This window comes from Molossus molossus, unplaced genomic scaffold (genome assembly GCF_014108415.1).
Source record: "Molossus molossus isolate mMolMol1 unplaced genomic scaffold, mMolMol1.p scaffold_m16_p_14, whole genome shotgun sequence".
Lineage (NCBI taxonomy): Eukaryota > Metazoa > Chordata > Mammalia > Chiroptera > Molossidae > Molossus > Molossus molossus.
Genome location: NW_023425349.1, coordinates 68,525,296 through 68,541,571, shown reverse-complemented (window position 1 = coordinate 68,541,571; position 16,276 = coordinate 68,525,296). Strand labels below are relative to the sequence as shown.

Below are 16,276 nucleotides of genomic sequence, written 5' to 3'. Positions count from 1 at the left end.
CAAACACACATCAAGCACTGTTGAAAATGCTTTAGGCATTCTCCTTAGTCTCACCTTTGTGGCTCACACATCCCTCCAAAGTGAGAGAGAAATTTATAGGTGAGTAAAAATTTACACCATAGTAAACCATAATGCAAATAATACAGATATTCATATGGGCCTAGTAATACCAAAATTATGTTAGACAATTCGTAGAAAGTAAAATTAAATAAGTAAAATATAAGTAACCTGAAAACTTTTAACAATTAAAAATATTTTAGAAGTCAGGTTAGCCATTACTGGATCTAACATTCTTAGCCATTACTGGATCTAACATTCTATTTTATTTTGGTGAAAACTAAAGTTATATTAGAATCATGGAGACTTAACTATAAGAAGAATCATAGAACTATGAATAAAATATCTGTAATAGATAAGATCAAAGAATATCTTAATGATTTTGTCCTCTATGTAGAAACTTAAACACTGAAATGTTCCATTTATACATTTTATTCCACTTTTTTAGACACATAAATACATTTTAAGAGAAGATACGTGGACCAAAGACTAAAACTATTTTTCTCACATGTCTATTATGTAAGGTATTTAAATATAAAGTGTAGTGGTTAAGGCAAGTTCTCTGCACATAAATACTGTCTGAAGAAGATGGTTCAACAAACATCTAAATTAATGCCAGTGCGTGTATCTGATTATTATTAATAAAGCATTTTCAAGCAATGATACATTTACTTTAAACTTAATCCTATTTTATCTCATTAGTAATTGTTTTATTTAAAGATATTATTGGAGAGTGCATATATCATATTTTAACAAAAAAGAACTGAGCTATTTGACAATTCAATACTCTAATACCCTCTTAACAGTCACAGTTATTCCACTCCTAACATACTCTATGCATTTCCAAACAGAAATTTCTTTCTAGTTCTTCTCATTATAGTGATGGTCCCAAATACACTGTCCCTGTCACTTGCAGCTAGCAATCCCCACTGAAGAAAATAATTAAATATGTGAGGAATAACAGTTTCTTTTTTGTAAGCAGCATGAAAATGAACTTTCCAGCTAAAACTCAGAAGTCCTGTTTCTTACAAGATAATTCTATTTAAACTAAGGCCAGCCTTACTTTTAAGTTGTTGACAGTTTCACCTAGACTTAGATTCCATTCTTTTTTGTGGGCCCACGGACCAATGAGTCGAGAGTTTGATTCCTGTCAAGGGCATGTACCTCGGTTGCAGTTCATCCCCGGCCTTGGTCCGAGTCATGCAGAAAGCCACCTGTCGATATGTCTCTTTCACACCAATGTATCTGTCTGTCTGTCTGTCTCTCTCTCTCTCTTCCCCCTCCCCTCCTTCCCATTCTATCTGAAGATAAACAGAAAAATATCCTCAGGTGAGGATTAAAAATATATACATATTTTTACATATCATATATGTATATACATATTTTTTTCTTTTTCCTTTATTGATTTTAGAGAGAGGGGAAGGGAGAGGGAGATAGAAACGTCAATGAGAGAGAACATTTAAGTGGCCACCTCCTGCATGCCACCCCCGGTGGGGATTGGGCCCACAACATGGGCATGTGCCCTTACTGGGAATCAAACTGGCAACCTCTTGGTACATGGTTCGATGTTCAACCACTGAGCCACATTTGCCAGGCTTAGATTCAATTCTTTATAATCAAAAGAAACACTGCTTTTTAATCTTACTCTCAGGTTTAACTTACTGAAATCTATTAAACCAACCCAGCTTTGCTCTGTACCTTTTCTCCCTCCCCTCGACCTCCCCCATCTGAAACCCATAACAAAATTAAAATAGTAGCAAGTGTGAAGCATTCTACTTATGTTGATACATGGTTGAAAGGAATTCTGCTGGTGGAGAAAGAAATGGGGGCAGAGAGGAGTTAAGTAATGGAATAGAATAACAATGTCCAGTTTCCATCATCTCCTAAGTTAGGATATAATGGTGTGTTTTTTGTTTTTTTTCCGAGAATAGTATTACAAATTACTAGATAAGAATCTACCTGGCTAAATTGGGAAGATGAGGTTGAACGTAGTTTTAATAAGTTTTAGATTATTTATACCATAATTTACCTTTATTACTAGAATTATATTAGAATTAATAAACATGTCTATAAGGATTCAGTAAATTATAATATATGTTTTCATCTTTAATAAAAATTATAGTCACCTTCAGTTTACACTGTAATTGCTTCATTTCCAAATCCATGCTCCTTGAAGGACCAAGAGATGTAACTTGTATCCGTGGAACAGCTAACTGGGAAACTTCTTCTGCAAAACTTGTCATTTCAGATGAGGACTCCAATTTCCTTAATAAGTCTTCTTTTTCTTTCCGAAGCTCAGCCAAATCCAAATTTAGCTTCTTTTTTTTTTTTTTTTTAAGAAAATAAATGTAAATGTATTATTAAAGTAATTACATTTGATCTAACACTTAGATAAATTCAAGAAAATTCAACAGGCAGAAAACTGCTAAGGAAAAAATAAAATTAATTATAAGAATAGTTGTTATAAAAATTATAACCTTGGTGAGTTTTTTAAGGTTGTAGGGCTTGTAAAGGTTAAAACAGAAATGAACCAGCTGTACTCAATAGCTTTTGGTTGGCTGGTCTTTACTCATGATGTGCTATTTCTATGCCTTCGCATATACAACGGTGAGCCAGAGATTCACATATGTGATAACCTTGACTTCAGGGCTGCTGTACTTAACTGGTAAAGCCAAGCTGGAGCAGGACAAGATAACAGATGTTAGTTGTTTATTCCACTGGGTAGGTCTAACCATTCTATATAGCAGCCAAAATGCTTCTCATTTAGCAACATAAATGTTAAGTCCAATTAGCAGAAGAGGCTTATTAGAGATTTAGATCAAATAAATAGCGTATAAACAAATTTGCTCACTCTTATGAACTTGATTGATAGTTGACAAGTCCTCTTTGTAATGTTGAGGTAGATTGCGCTAAACTCCTTACATCTGAATTTTTGATAACATAAACATTTTACTAAATGACATACTGGTATGTTAGCCCTTCTCACACCAGTCTCTAGTCAGCAGAATGCCACCAAGCTGTAATGGCATAGCAATATAGAGCTTCTTATGAGGGTAACTGCACTATTTTATTATTCCAAGGAAGCTTATAATATGGTAGTTTACCATAAGGAACAATTAGACAAAATGGTACTGAAATCTCTTGGGGGGGGAGGGGATCTGTCTTTGTTAAAAATTCTAATTAGAAACAGTGAAAGATGTAGCTAACATGTACAGTAATATAAGATATAATAATTTTAGTATTAACACTATATTTCAACACTTCTAAAAACTACACCTATAAATCTATAAATGCATATGCTTGTGTATGTATGTGCATACTGTTAAATATGATTATTTCAGATCATGGATTTTCAAAACTAGAACTTGATATATTTGATATTACACTATGTTTTGGTGAAATAAAAAGTGTTTGGTGAAAAAAATTCCTTTAGCTATATTTTAATTTACAATCTAAAAGTGTAGTTCTATGGAATCTCAGGAAATATTCACTCATAAATTTTCCCAAAGATACCTAATAATTACTATCTAAAAGCAAACTCATAATTTTCCTAAAACCGAAAATCTTACTGATTACCATCTAAGCTTGAATCTATCTCCCTCATTTATTGATTTTCTGTGTCCAATCAGTTGTCAGGTTCTGCAAATTATATAATGATTCTCATATTCATTCCCTTCTGCCACTTTTTTAGTGGCAGGAGACTCTCGACTGATAGTACTGTAGTAACACACCTCCCTGCAACTTATTTCCTAAAACAATGCTGACCTATTATTCCTTGATTCAAAACCCTACAATGATCCTCACCAATACAGAATAAAGCTAGGATGTTTGTGGTTATATTACACTCTCTAAGATTTACCTTCAATTTGTGTTTCAGTCAGATATCACCCGAAGTCAAACTTGCCTGCCATTCCCCAAATGTGTCTGTTATTTCTCCATCAAGGACTCTACACGTGGTGTTCCCTCTGCTGAATTCCCTCTCATGCTTAAAGAGCACCTTATTATTTCCTCCTTTATGAAAAATCCTCTGTTCTTTACTCTTTTTCTTCAACAAGGTAGCTTCCCCATTCTCTTAGCTCCCATACCACTGTGCCTGTTCCTCAACTTTGAACCCCAGTAAATCTTTGCAAGAGGACCATGCCTTTGTTCACCTGTGTTTTCCCTATAGTATCTATAAACAATGCCTTCTGTATAGTAGGAAACCACAAGAATGGTTTAAAAAATTCAAGTCTCCCTATTTGTAGCACATACGGTGCTAAAAAGACATATTAATTTCAGATGGTATTTATAATCTATTAGCTTATCACTATATAAATTCAAATACACTTTTATTAGCAATGCAATATTATTAGCTTTTACTTAAGTAGCATGCACTGGAGCATTTATCAATCCTGAAAGTAAATGTTCTGCATCGAAACTAGACTTCTGAGATTTTAATTTGGTAAGACATAACTCATGGCTACAATTCTAGGTGGGTCTCAGGCAACTCAGAAAACTAAACTTTGATGAGGCTCCTTTCTTCCTATGAACAGCCCCAGTGGCTGCTCTCATCTGTTAAACGTGTATGCCATTTGAATCCTATCTATTCTTTCCATGGTGGCAGATCCAGACACTATAAATATACCCTTCTTTGAGGAAAAACCAAGCCAATAAATATGTATATGTAGATTTTAACTTCAATTTAACAATATAAACATTTATTAAAATTAAGAAATACTGAAACTTGGAGACAATAAACCAAATGACTTGCAATATTTAAAATGTAAGTCACATTTTGATTAAACAATATTTAAAACCTACAGTATTTAAAATATATTTCTAATATTAGTTATTTATGCCTCAAAATGCTACAAGAGCACTTGTCAAAATAGAGAAAACAGGCCATCAATTTGGAATCCTTTTATTATCCCTTAGAATTTTGGACAAGTAATTATGGTTCTATCACTGATTTCTCTCAGTTAAAGCATTCTATTTTTTATTTGAGAAATATTATAGATAAGACAAGAAGTATAAATAACTTTCTTTGTTTACACTTGGTTTGGCATGGGAGACTACTACTGTGGTGATCTTGTTAGATAGAGATTTGCTATAAAAATCTACCAATAAATTGATATTACTTGTAAAATAGTCATTTTTTTTAATCAGGAGCATTGTTATTTCTATATTATTATATTTCCATCCATAATCAAGGATTTAAAAGTAAACATTTCTCATATTATATTAAAACCATAAATGATAAGAAAACATAAGAATCATTTCTGGGTTCTAGTTTGGGGTCTACTGCTTACCTGCTGAGCAACTCTGAGCTAGCTGGCATTTCACTTCCTTTCCTCACTTAAAACAGAGGCAATGCAGCTTGCCTAGCAAGGGTAATTTTGAGGGCAGAATTTTCTTTGAAATCTATAATAGCACTTGGTAAATTTTAAATGTACGGCATTATTGTTAGCATTATTATCTGTGGTAAATGCAACTGTGTAGTCTGAGAAGTGTATTAAAGGCTGAGGACCTGGATTAATAAAAAGCTTTCTTATATGTGTATGATATTCCTATAATTTCTCTCGTGGCAGAAATCTTACTTGGTCTTAAGTGAGAGTTATTTGCTTGATCACTACTGGGCTACATGCTTATGGAAGGCAGATGTGTTACTCTCTTTGTATCTCAGCAGTGCAACCCCTCCACAATCTTTTAAAAGTCTATTTCATTTTAAAAGTTGACTTCAATGAGAATAAGTAGAGATCTGTATTGATTTATATGTAGTCAATTATTATTATTATTATTTTTTTTAATCCTCACCCGAGGACACCTTTCCATTTCTTGTTCAGGTAGAGTGGGAGGGAGAGAGAGAGGAACAGAGAGAGAGAGAGAAACATCGATGTGAAAGGGACACATCGAGTGGCTGCCACCCGCACGACCGACCAGGGCCGGGGACAAACTGCAACCGAGGTACATGCCCCTAGCGGGAACCGAACCCGGGTCTCTCAGGACCGCAGGCCGGCGCTCTAACCGCTGAGCCAAACCGGCCAGGGAGTGTAGTCAATTATTTTAACCAAAGGTTATAAAATAGAATTTACAACCATAAGAGTTGAAAACTAGTCCTGGCTGGTTTAGCTCAGCGGTTGGAGTGTCAGCCTGTTGACCAGAGTCCCGGATTTGGTTCCCGCTAAGGGCATCTATCTCTGTTGTGGTTTGTCCCCAGCCCCGGTTGGGGTCATGTGGGTGGCAACCACTCGATATGTCTCTCTTGCATTGATGTTTCTCTCTCTCTCTTCATCCCTCTCTCCCTCCTGCTCTATCTAAAGATAAATGCAAAAAATATCCTCGAGTGAGAATAAAAAAAAAATTATTAAAAAAAGAAAGAGTTGAAAACTAGACACTAGTGCCCAGCTGGTGTGGCTCAGTGGATTGAGCATCGTCCCATGAACTGAGAGGTCCTGGTTTGATTCCCACTCAGGGCACATGCCCAGGTTGCAGGCTCAATCCCCAGAAGAGGACATGCAGGAGGCAGTCAATCCATGTTTCTCTCTCACATCAATGTTTCTATCTCTCTCTCCCTTCCTCTCTCTCTTAAAAAAGTCAATAAAAACACATTAAAAAAATAAAACTAGACACTAATTCTTACTTATTTAAACAAAACACTGAAGAAGCATAAGTCTCTGAAAAGGAAAGAACCCTGTAAAAAACTGTAAGAAACAAGAATATGTTGAAGAATCCATTCTTCAGTAATGGTCACAGTGGTAGGCAGAATTCTGATGATGGCAATGACATATGCCCTTTTACAATGCCCTCCCTTGTATATGGGTGGGACCTATGAATATGACAGGCTATCACTCCAATGATTACATTATTTGAATTATGTTACAAGCAAAAAAGAATTCTGTAGATGTAAATTATGGCCCCTAATATAACTTTGAACTAATCAACAGAAAGATTATCCGGGCTGGTACTTAATCAGGAGGCTCTTAATCAGAGCCTCCCTGAAGTCAGAGAGATTCTCCTGTTGATACTGAAGAAGCAACTTGCCATTTTATGAGAGAGCTCTGTAAAGGCTATAGGTCAAGGATCTAAGGAAGGCCTCAAAAGCTAAGAATGGTCCTTAACCAGCAGCAATCAAGGAACAGGGACCCCCTTGACAGGTGCCTCAGTTAGTTGGATCATCACCCTGTGCACCAGAAGGTAAGAATAAAAAAAAGGGGGAGAGGGACATCAGTCTTACAACCACAGGAACTGAATTTTTCCAACAAACATATAAGCTTGGAAGAAAAGCCTGACCTCCAGAAAGGAAGGCAGCCTGGCTAACACACTGAGTGCATCCTTGTGAGGCTCCCTGAGCAAGGATCCTACTACGCTGTGCTAGATTCCTGACCCTCAGGAACTGTGATGTAATGAGTGTGTATGTTATTTCTAAGTTGACAAATGTGTGGTAATTTGTTATGTAGTATGAAAGATTAATGAATCCCATTTTTTTTAAAACCAACCCCTTTTCTGAACCCCTGTTCCCTTATTTTAACTCTGCCCCACCTTGAACAAGTATTCTGAACCCTACAGTGTATAGCTTATATAACATCCTCACTCTGGTTTAATTTTCTTTTCCTTATCCATAATTTTGTGTTAATTTTATTTCTTCAATTGTTTTTTAAGAATTGTTGTATTTGCTATGCTAGAAATATAAATTGCTTTTCCCAGATCTGTACTTTGTAATTTAATTGACAAGCAAAAACCCTCTAGCTAGAAGCTTCCTTTTGCTGCTTTCAACAGTAACTATGGAATCCCAAGAACAGGGCAGATAAGCCTCCTTTGACATCTCTCCCTTATTCTCTTACATGGGAGTTCATTCACACATTTCTTTCTTTCTTTCTTTTTTTCCTTCTGGGCCCCAACTTAACATTTTCTGGAAGATTTTGATAAAGAATATCCAGATTAAGAAACTGACTCAATATCTGTCATTCATTCCTTTTATACATATTACATAGTAGAAACTGTACAAATTCTATGTTTTCCATGATAAACATTAAAGTTATTCTTGCCTTTAGGTAGCTACCAGTCTATAACCTAGAAATATATAACAATAAACTATGTTAAATGCTCTGAAGAAATAAAACGGGACTGAGGGAATTGCTGCTGCCTTTAAACCCTGCCTGGTAAGTGCTGGTTGTAGACAGTTTCCTTCCATGTATCCCTCTTGAGTTCTTTTGTAAAATAATAGATAAAACATTAAAGACCACAACTATAACTATAACCACCTTGATTTCCGATTTTCTAGAGAAAGTATCACCAGTAAAGTGATGGCATTCTTCAGGAGATCAAGGATCTCTTCTCCGGCCTCAGTAAACGTTTTAATGTTCAAGAATGAATTACCAGAAAAAAATAAAACAAGGCCCATGAAAAATATTTTATTCTTGTGCAAGTGAAAAGAAGTAAAAAGCTTTTGTGAAAAAAAGTAAAGGGCTTAGAAAAAAATTAAATCTAAAATAATAATTTTCCTAATCACCCCACACATAATATATTTTTAGATACTCTCAGATCTTGATGACTCCCAAGAAGAAAATATTCAACATCTGCCTATTATACGTTCATGCCGCTAGTTGTGGCACATGTAATGAGGATGCTTTTGAGTATTTAGAGGCAGTGCTCCAAAGGAAAGGAAGAGGATGTGGTATAGCTCTTCACTTCTAAGAGAGGCAGATTCTGATCTAACATTTTTCTGAAAAGTAACCACACTACAGTACTGAAAGTCACTGTTCAGTTCTCCCCATATGTTTTTCGTCACTGGATTAGAAATTTAAAGTAAACTTAAAAATATGGAGAACATTTTTACTTGGGATAGTGGAATCAGACACATGGAAATTCTAAAAATCCACCTAAATGTGAGGTTGAATGTCAGGGTCACAGGAGCTGGCTTTCTGGGAAGTCTATGGAGGAAATAGTTGGTGGCAGAAGGATTCTTTCCAGTCCACGCGGGACAAAGGTTAGATGTCGAATGTTGGAAAAGGTCAATCAGTAACCAGAGTAAAAAGTGAGGGTCAGTTCCCATCTATAAGAATAGTGGAGCCTGTTATTTTTCTTTCTCCTTTTGAAACCCAAAGGCCTTGACAGTCAAAGTAGGAAAAAGCAATCATTAAGTGGGAATAGTCTGTTTCCAATTATTTCACCAAAATTTTTAATCTTAAATTCTGCATATGACTGAGAATATTGAATGAAATTATTTCATGGTAAATACATAAATAAATTCATTTATATCTCATACTCAGATTATTCTCGTTCATACTTGAGTAAAGGCAGCAATTTCAAAATATTATTATGATGATTTTTAAAACTTATAACATCATAATTTTGTTATCAGAATTAAAGCAAAAGAGATTGAAGAGAAAATTCTGGTCCAACAATATCTATATAAATCCTATAGGCAAGAACCTCCTAGAAAGTAACCATGGCCTTAATGATCTTTTTCCCTCTATGAATAGAATCAGTATTCTTTCATTGGGAATATTATTCTCTTAAAAGGAATAAAACTAAAAGAAATAAAATTCTGTACATTGTACATGTATAAGACTAAAAGCATAGTCACTTAATTAAAACATTATATGAGTTACAAAAAAATTACATGGGTTTCTAGGTCACTAACAGAATATTTTCCATACAAGCACTTATAATGCAAAAATAAATGGTTCAGATTAATAACTTTCAAATTAGTAACAAGTGTTTTAAATTTAAAACATGAGTTTTCCTTTGTTATGATACTTAAGATCTTCCAGAAAATGAATTAAAAATTTAAAACCACCAACCAAACGTGAAAAAGAACAAAGATCTTAGGCAGAGATGAAATTATTTATGTAACAAAATTTCTTATGAAAAATATACCGAGTTACTACATCACTCATTTATAAACCATTTTCTGACAAATGCAGTTATTAAAAGCCTACAGGATGTTTCACAAAATGTCAAGCAAATGAAGGTAATATAGAGGACTTTTTACCAATGCTTTTGCTAGTAGTTAGACTTCAGTAGCCTTCAGAGACCATTAAGTACCCTTTGGCTAATTGGCCAATGGTAGATTAATCCTCTTTTTATTCTAGCAGCACTATTTTAACACCCTTTACACTCTGTCAGTGCAGTGTCTGAATGACAAAATAATATTGTGCATGAATAATAAGCAGAAAAGTTAAATTAACATTTCATGTTTCACATGCCATACCTATGTGTCAGAAGAACTTTCTTTTTAAGTCACTGACATTCAACTTTTTAAACAATCTCATGTTGACATCTTATTGAGGTGAATCTTCCTAATTACTGCTAATTGCTTATCAAGAAAAAAACTCTATTCGTGAAGTGCAGTTGTCTAGTACAGATGAACCCAGCTCCAGTGTGCACATTAAAGACAAAGCATGACACTTAAGGTGCTACTTTGTTATAAGGTCATACTAAATATGGTTAGCAATTAACAAAGCAGTTTTTTATGGTACTGAAAATGCCAATCTGTCTTAATGTGTTCAAATTGGATTCTATTAAAGAAATATAGATATCTGCATATGGATAAGAGAGAGATGCTACTCTTAGTAACATTTACAAGAATTAAAATTAATTCAATGCCCTTACACTTTATCGTGTAAGTTCTGGGTAATGCCCTTCTCAATAATTATTATGTAAATATGTTTGAATGTAATTTCTCAAAGTGAAAATTAGTATTATTTCAAGGGTCAAATTGTTTATAAAAGTTTACTAATCCTTTAAATTCTTAAAGCAGCCCCAGATACTGAAAACATTTAACACATATATTTTAATTTGTTTAAATAGTTTTGACATTATAGGCATTTATAGTAAATATTAATCTGTAATACTAGCAGTATAGTGTGTTTCAAAATAATTTGAATAACTAAACCAATGAATATTAACCAAACAGAAATTAAACCACATCACTGAAACTTCTATCTCCACAACTATGGAAAATGAATCAGTAACATTATATGTGCAGTTTGGAAAATTAACTAATATAACTCACTTTCAAGTAATCATGAAGAAGCATCTGATATATTCATAGCAAGAAGAGCTCAACTGTGGGTTTGTTGTTATTTTAAATTCTCTATTCTAATTATGAAAATAAAAGCTCTCTTTGAAACTTACAAATATAAATACAGATACAGATACTTGGAACCAAAAGTATATTCAGAATAATTCATCATCATTACTATCATAAGAATTTCTCAATGTTCATATGGTAATAGTATCAGTTAAGTTTCAGCCCCCTTACACGTTTGGTCTACACATGGTATTCTTACTAAGGACCATCAAGTTGCAATGCATTCCCTTTCTGAATTCCTTCCTCAATAGGAATGAGAGCATGGCAGTGCCATCTGATGTCCCAAAGGATGAATGATGAACAATGTCTTTCTAACACCCTCTCTTTCACTCTCCTTCCCCTGCTTTATATAAATTCAGCAAATCAAATAGACATATCTATGACTCATATGTATAGTGTATATATATATATATATACACTATATATATATATATCCTCTTTAATTCTATTCTCCCCCACCCCTTTGTCAATATTTTTTTCAGTAACTTAAGTATTGTGGGAACAGAAGGAAAAGATTCCACCCCAATTAAACTACTCAAACAATATAAAAAGAAAACACAAATAAACATGCCAAATCATCAAAAAAATATATAAGTTGGTGTTTCAGGGTAATGTTAACACTGCTGTATGTAAGTGAAAAACAGCCATAAAATTCCAAGTGAAGTTATAGAGAATGATTGCATTATCAGAACAAAGGCTATCAAACTAAGGAATATCTGCGGAAGTCTCATGAAGACTGTCTCAACCTTCTCTAATTAAACTTGGTTTTCCTAAGAAACAGAGTTCAATACTTTTATTTGATTGTTTTTCCATCCTACTGGGGTGATATTACTTCCTATTGTACTGTATTTTGCTTCACAAAAAGGTCTTTGTGGATGGGCCTGAGGAAACCAATTCTCACATAAAGTATCGTTACTAAATGGAAGTGAGAGTCTAGACAATTAAAAATTGGTCATAATACTTAAGTCTTTTTTTTTTTTTTATCCTTACCTGAGGACATTTTTCCATTTTCTGTTCAGATAGAGTAGGAGAAAGAGAAAGGAAGAGAGAGAGAGAGAGAAACATCAACATGAAAGGGGCACATCACATTGAGTGGCTGCCACCCACACAACCCAACCAGGGCTGGAGACAAACTGCAACCGAGGTACATGCCCTTAGTGGGAACCGAACCCGGGTCTCTCTGGACCGCAGGATGATGCTCTAATCACTGAGCAAAACTGGCCAGAGCATAATACTTAATTCTTAAATAAACTTCAAAAAATGTTGATAATCTTTAAAATAATTTTTGACTTCTAAAAATTTGTTAGACCATGTTATATTCCTGCAATTCATAATTTATAAGATAAAATATTTTCAACAAATATGCCTCTAAAAGCATGTATATGAACATTAAATTTAAGTTATGCCAGAATCAATTAATAAGAATAATGCATTAGCATGCTAATATAAGATATTGCCAACTTTTTGGGTAATAAACCCAAAGGCTAAAGATTTGTCATTTCTAGCTCCAACTTTATATATTCAAACTAGTAAAATGATACACATTTATAAGTATGTACTAAATATAAATAGCATGTTAATACTTAGAAAATTGAAATATTGTACTGACAGGGTCAATAGTTAACTGTATGTCTTTCCTCAGATGTAATACATCTAAGATCTGCAAACAAATTACTTGGATGAAAACCAGTTGGGGAATTTTAAAAATCCTACAACTCATTACAAATTTAACAGCAGCATTACTAAATCTTCATACGATTTTGATTAAGTTTATAAATATACCCTACTAAAACTCTCAAGAGAAACAACTCAATAATACTTGTCTCTATTCCCTATGTTAGTTTCCTAAGTTTCAAGAGAAAAAAAAAAATGACATTTAAAAATACAGTATTTGCAGTGTTTGAATCTGATAAAATAAAAGTTACTGATGCCACTTAAAATAGGATTCTTGTCTTTAAAAACTAATGTCTGTGAAAATTACTTAAAAAATTACCTTTTATGGCATAAAAATAGAAATTTATTTTAAAAAGGTAAATAAGAGATGTACAAAGCTTGGACTTAGATTATATTATTGAAGATATTTCTCATATGTTTCATTTTTATAACACAAAAATTTTCACACAATAACTTCCACTATCCTTCACTTCATTTTCTATTTTGAATTATCTTCTGTTTATCATATTTTTTCAAGTAGTAAGGCTTGAGTTAACAGAGTAGTCACTCAGTAAATTATCTGCAGCTCAGTCAGTGGTGCTTTGTGATTCATTTAGATCTTTAGAAAGGAAGTAGTCTGGAGTTCTTTTTATTTCTATTAATGGAGTTGGTTTCTCTGTTTTTCTCCTGTATCAGTGATTTTCAAAGAGTACATACTGCCTAGATACTGTATGTATTTTGGAAATCGGGGTTGGGGGGCACTTTTGCGTTCCACAATGATTGACACTGAAATGGGTGAGAGCCAGGAACACTAGATGTACTGCAATGTGTAGTTCAGTCCTACCCAACAGAAACTGCCCTGTATCCTGCATGACTTTTATGTTTCCTGTCAATTATTCATGGAGATAAAAATATGCATATGTAAATTAAGAGAAGACTACAAGTGAGAAAGAGACATCCTTTTCTTCTCTGGGACCTACGTTATAACCACATGGCCAGTATCCATAACCATGGAGAAAGCTAGTCTGAGAGAAAGATATGTGAGATAAAGAGAAACATCAAAGATATCAGTCTCTGGTTTCAGTCATCACTATTCTTCCCAAGTCTATTCTCTTCAGTCCATCCTTTCATTTTGTAAGCTTTTTTTTTTCTTATATTAGTTTGAGTTCAGTTTCTATTACTTGCTATCAAGAGAGTTCTGCTAATAAAGCATTTTGAGAAAAGTCCAACAACCTCTTCTCACTCATCTTTTCGATTCCTGTATGGCATCTGACACTGTTGACCAATTATTCTTTTTGTTGTTGTTAAAAAACGTTCCCTCCTTATTCCTGTATCACAGCGCTCTCCTGCCTTCTCCTTCTCTGCCCATATATCAGATACGCCCCCTCCCCAAACTTATCTTGCTGCAAAGATTTGCTCCATTTCCAGCATTCTTTCTCTGGGATAATGGCATCAATAGGCTTCTTTCTTCGCTTTTAGAAATATTTAAAATATGTAATAGATATATAAAGGAAATATAACAAAGGCCCATAAATCAACCACTCAGCAAAGAAAATGAATTACCAATACAGCTGAGGCCATACATCTTTCTCATCTGACTCACCAGAAATAATCACTATCCTGAATACCTTTGATGTTTATAACTTCTTTACACTTTTAATACATTCATGTATTTTCAAAAACATATAGCAATTTTAAGACATTCCTTTTTTCATATTTCAACATCTCTGAATTTTACACTCAAATATCCTACAGCTCACTTGATAGCTTCACTTCAGTGACAAATTATCACTTGTTTAAAGTGATAAACTGTCATTTATTTCAGCCCCTAGGGATACACATTTTTGGCAAGTTCTGATGCTCATTTATAAGGATATTTGATATATTTTATCAAACTCTCTTCATATGCTTTCATATGCGGTTCCCCCACACACAGTATTTAGTATGTTATATTTTCACAAATATACTTATGAGCTTTCCAATCACTTTGATTCGAATCCTGAAAAATATCTTAAATATTTCACTTTTTTTAAACTTTCCCATGTTTGATTGGTCAACAAACTCTGTAATGCCACTGTAAAATACCTTGGGGGTTTTTTCTAACTCTTTCTACTTCTATTACTATTGTCTGGATACTTATCTTTTGCCTTGCTAGTTAAACAATCTCTTATCTAGTTGCTTATATTTAATCTCTATTCTCTCAAATCTGAGTCTCAGTCCTCAATGTAGATCAGAAGCATCTCAGAGCTTTTAAAAAATAGCAAAGAGCAGAACCACCCCCAGATATTGATTTAAGTGGTCTAGGGTAGGGCCTTGGGCATATAAACTTTTTAAAACTACCCAAGTGAGGTAGTGTGCAGTTAGGGTTGAGAGCCACAACTATACCAGATCACTCACTATTCTCAACAAACCGCATCCCAACTTGATGCCTTTTAAACCTTTCCATCTTCTAATTTCTTTGTTCCACACATGCAGCTTTCAAAATCAACTAAATTTTAAGTCTAAGGCTAAATACCACCTTCTTCAAAAGCCTTACTAAATAATGACAGCAATAAATGACTGTCTATTCTGTCCATGGTATATTTTACACACACACACACACACACACACACATCAATCATACTATATATATATATCATGATTTCTTTGTATTGTGATACTCATATCCAACTCCCCTATTTTACCTTATATAGGACAAGGACCATGTTTAATTTGTTGTTAGATATCCCATTATTAGAGTGCTTTACCTATGTTAAATGCATTAAACTAAACTGAATTGCAGCAACAGAAACACACATATCTATCCATGTGCAATCCAAACTCTAAAAAATATATGCATATTTAAGTATAATCCTACAGTGATAAAAATGTTATAATTTGTCAATTCTAGGTATTTTGCTTTTTAATGAGACATACTTACCTGAAGGTATATTGATGCAAAGAATGAAACATACTAGGAAAATAGGAAAACACTATTTTGCAATATATTATAACACTGTTCATTATAAATAGAAAATAAATACTGTGCAATATATTATAATACTGTTCATTATAAATAGAAAAATATTTATAACTGTTATTCGGGTCATATTAATATTTTCTGTGGTAAGATCACAAGTGCATCTGAAAACAGAGTATAAGTATGATTTTATAGTACAGAGTATTCTAATAGTTCCTATAATAATAGTTCCTTACAAAGCCTAATACAAGACACAGACATTCTGTTAACAAATATCACTTGGTTCATCTAGAAGATAAGACGTAGGAATAAGATGGTCACGTCCAATTCCACATGGATTCTCAGCTCAGATCCTGGTTTTTGCACAGTTTACCTTGCGAACATGATCTGAGTGACATTTCACAAATTCCTGGATAAATGTTGCTACACTCTGCTAGGAGAGAGACAGGCTATGTCATGCACAGATCAATAATAGCACTGTGTTTCATCAGCCTCAAAATCAAAAGTGCTTCATCTGGCAAAAGCCATGGCCC

At 33.9% G+C, this 16,276-nt stretch overlaps 1 protein-coding gene across 1 annotated transcript in view; it reads right to left on the bottom strand.

The window, feature by feature from the left end:
• CNTLN (centlein) overlaps nucleotides 1-16,276 on the bottom strand; it is a 320,561-nt gene that overhangs the window by 48,212 nt on the left and 256,073 nt on the right. The window contains exon 19 of the mRNA XM_036261826.1: nucleotides 2,184-2,375. Within this exon, the coding sequence (XP_036117719.1) occupies nucleotides 2,184-2,375 (192 nt within the window). The remainder of the gene's footprint in view (nucleotides 1-2,183; nucleotides 2,376-16,276) is intronic.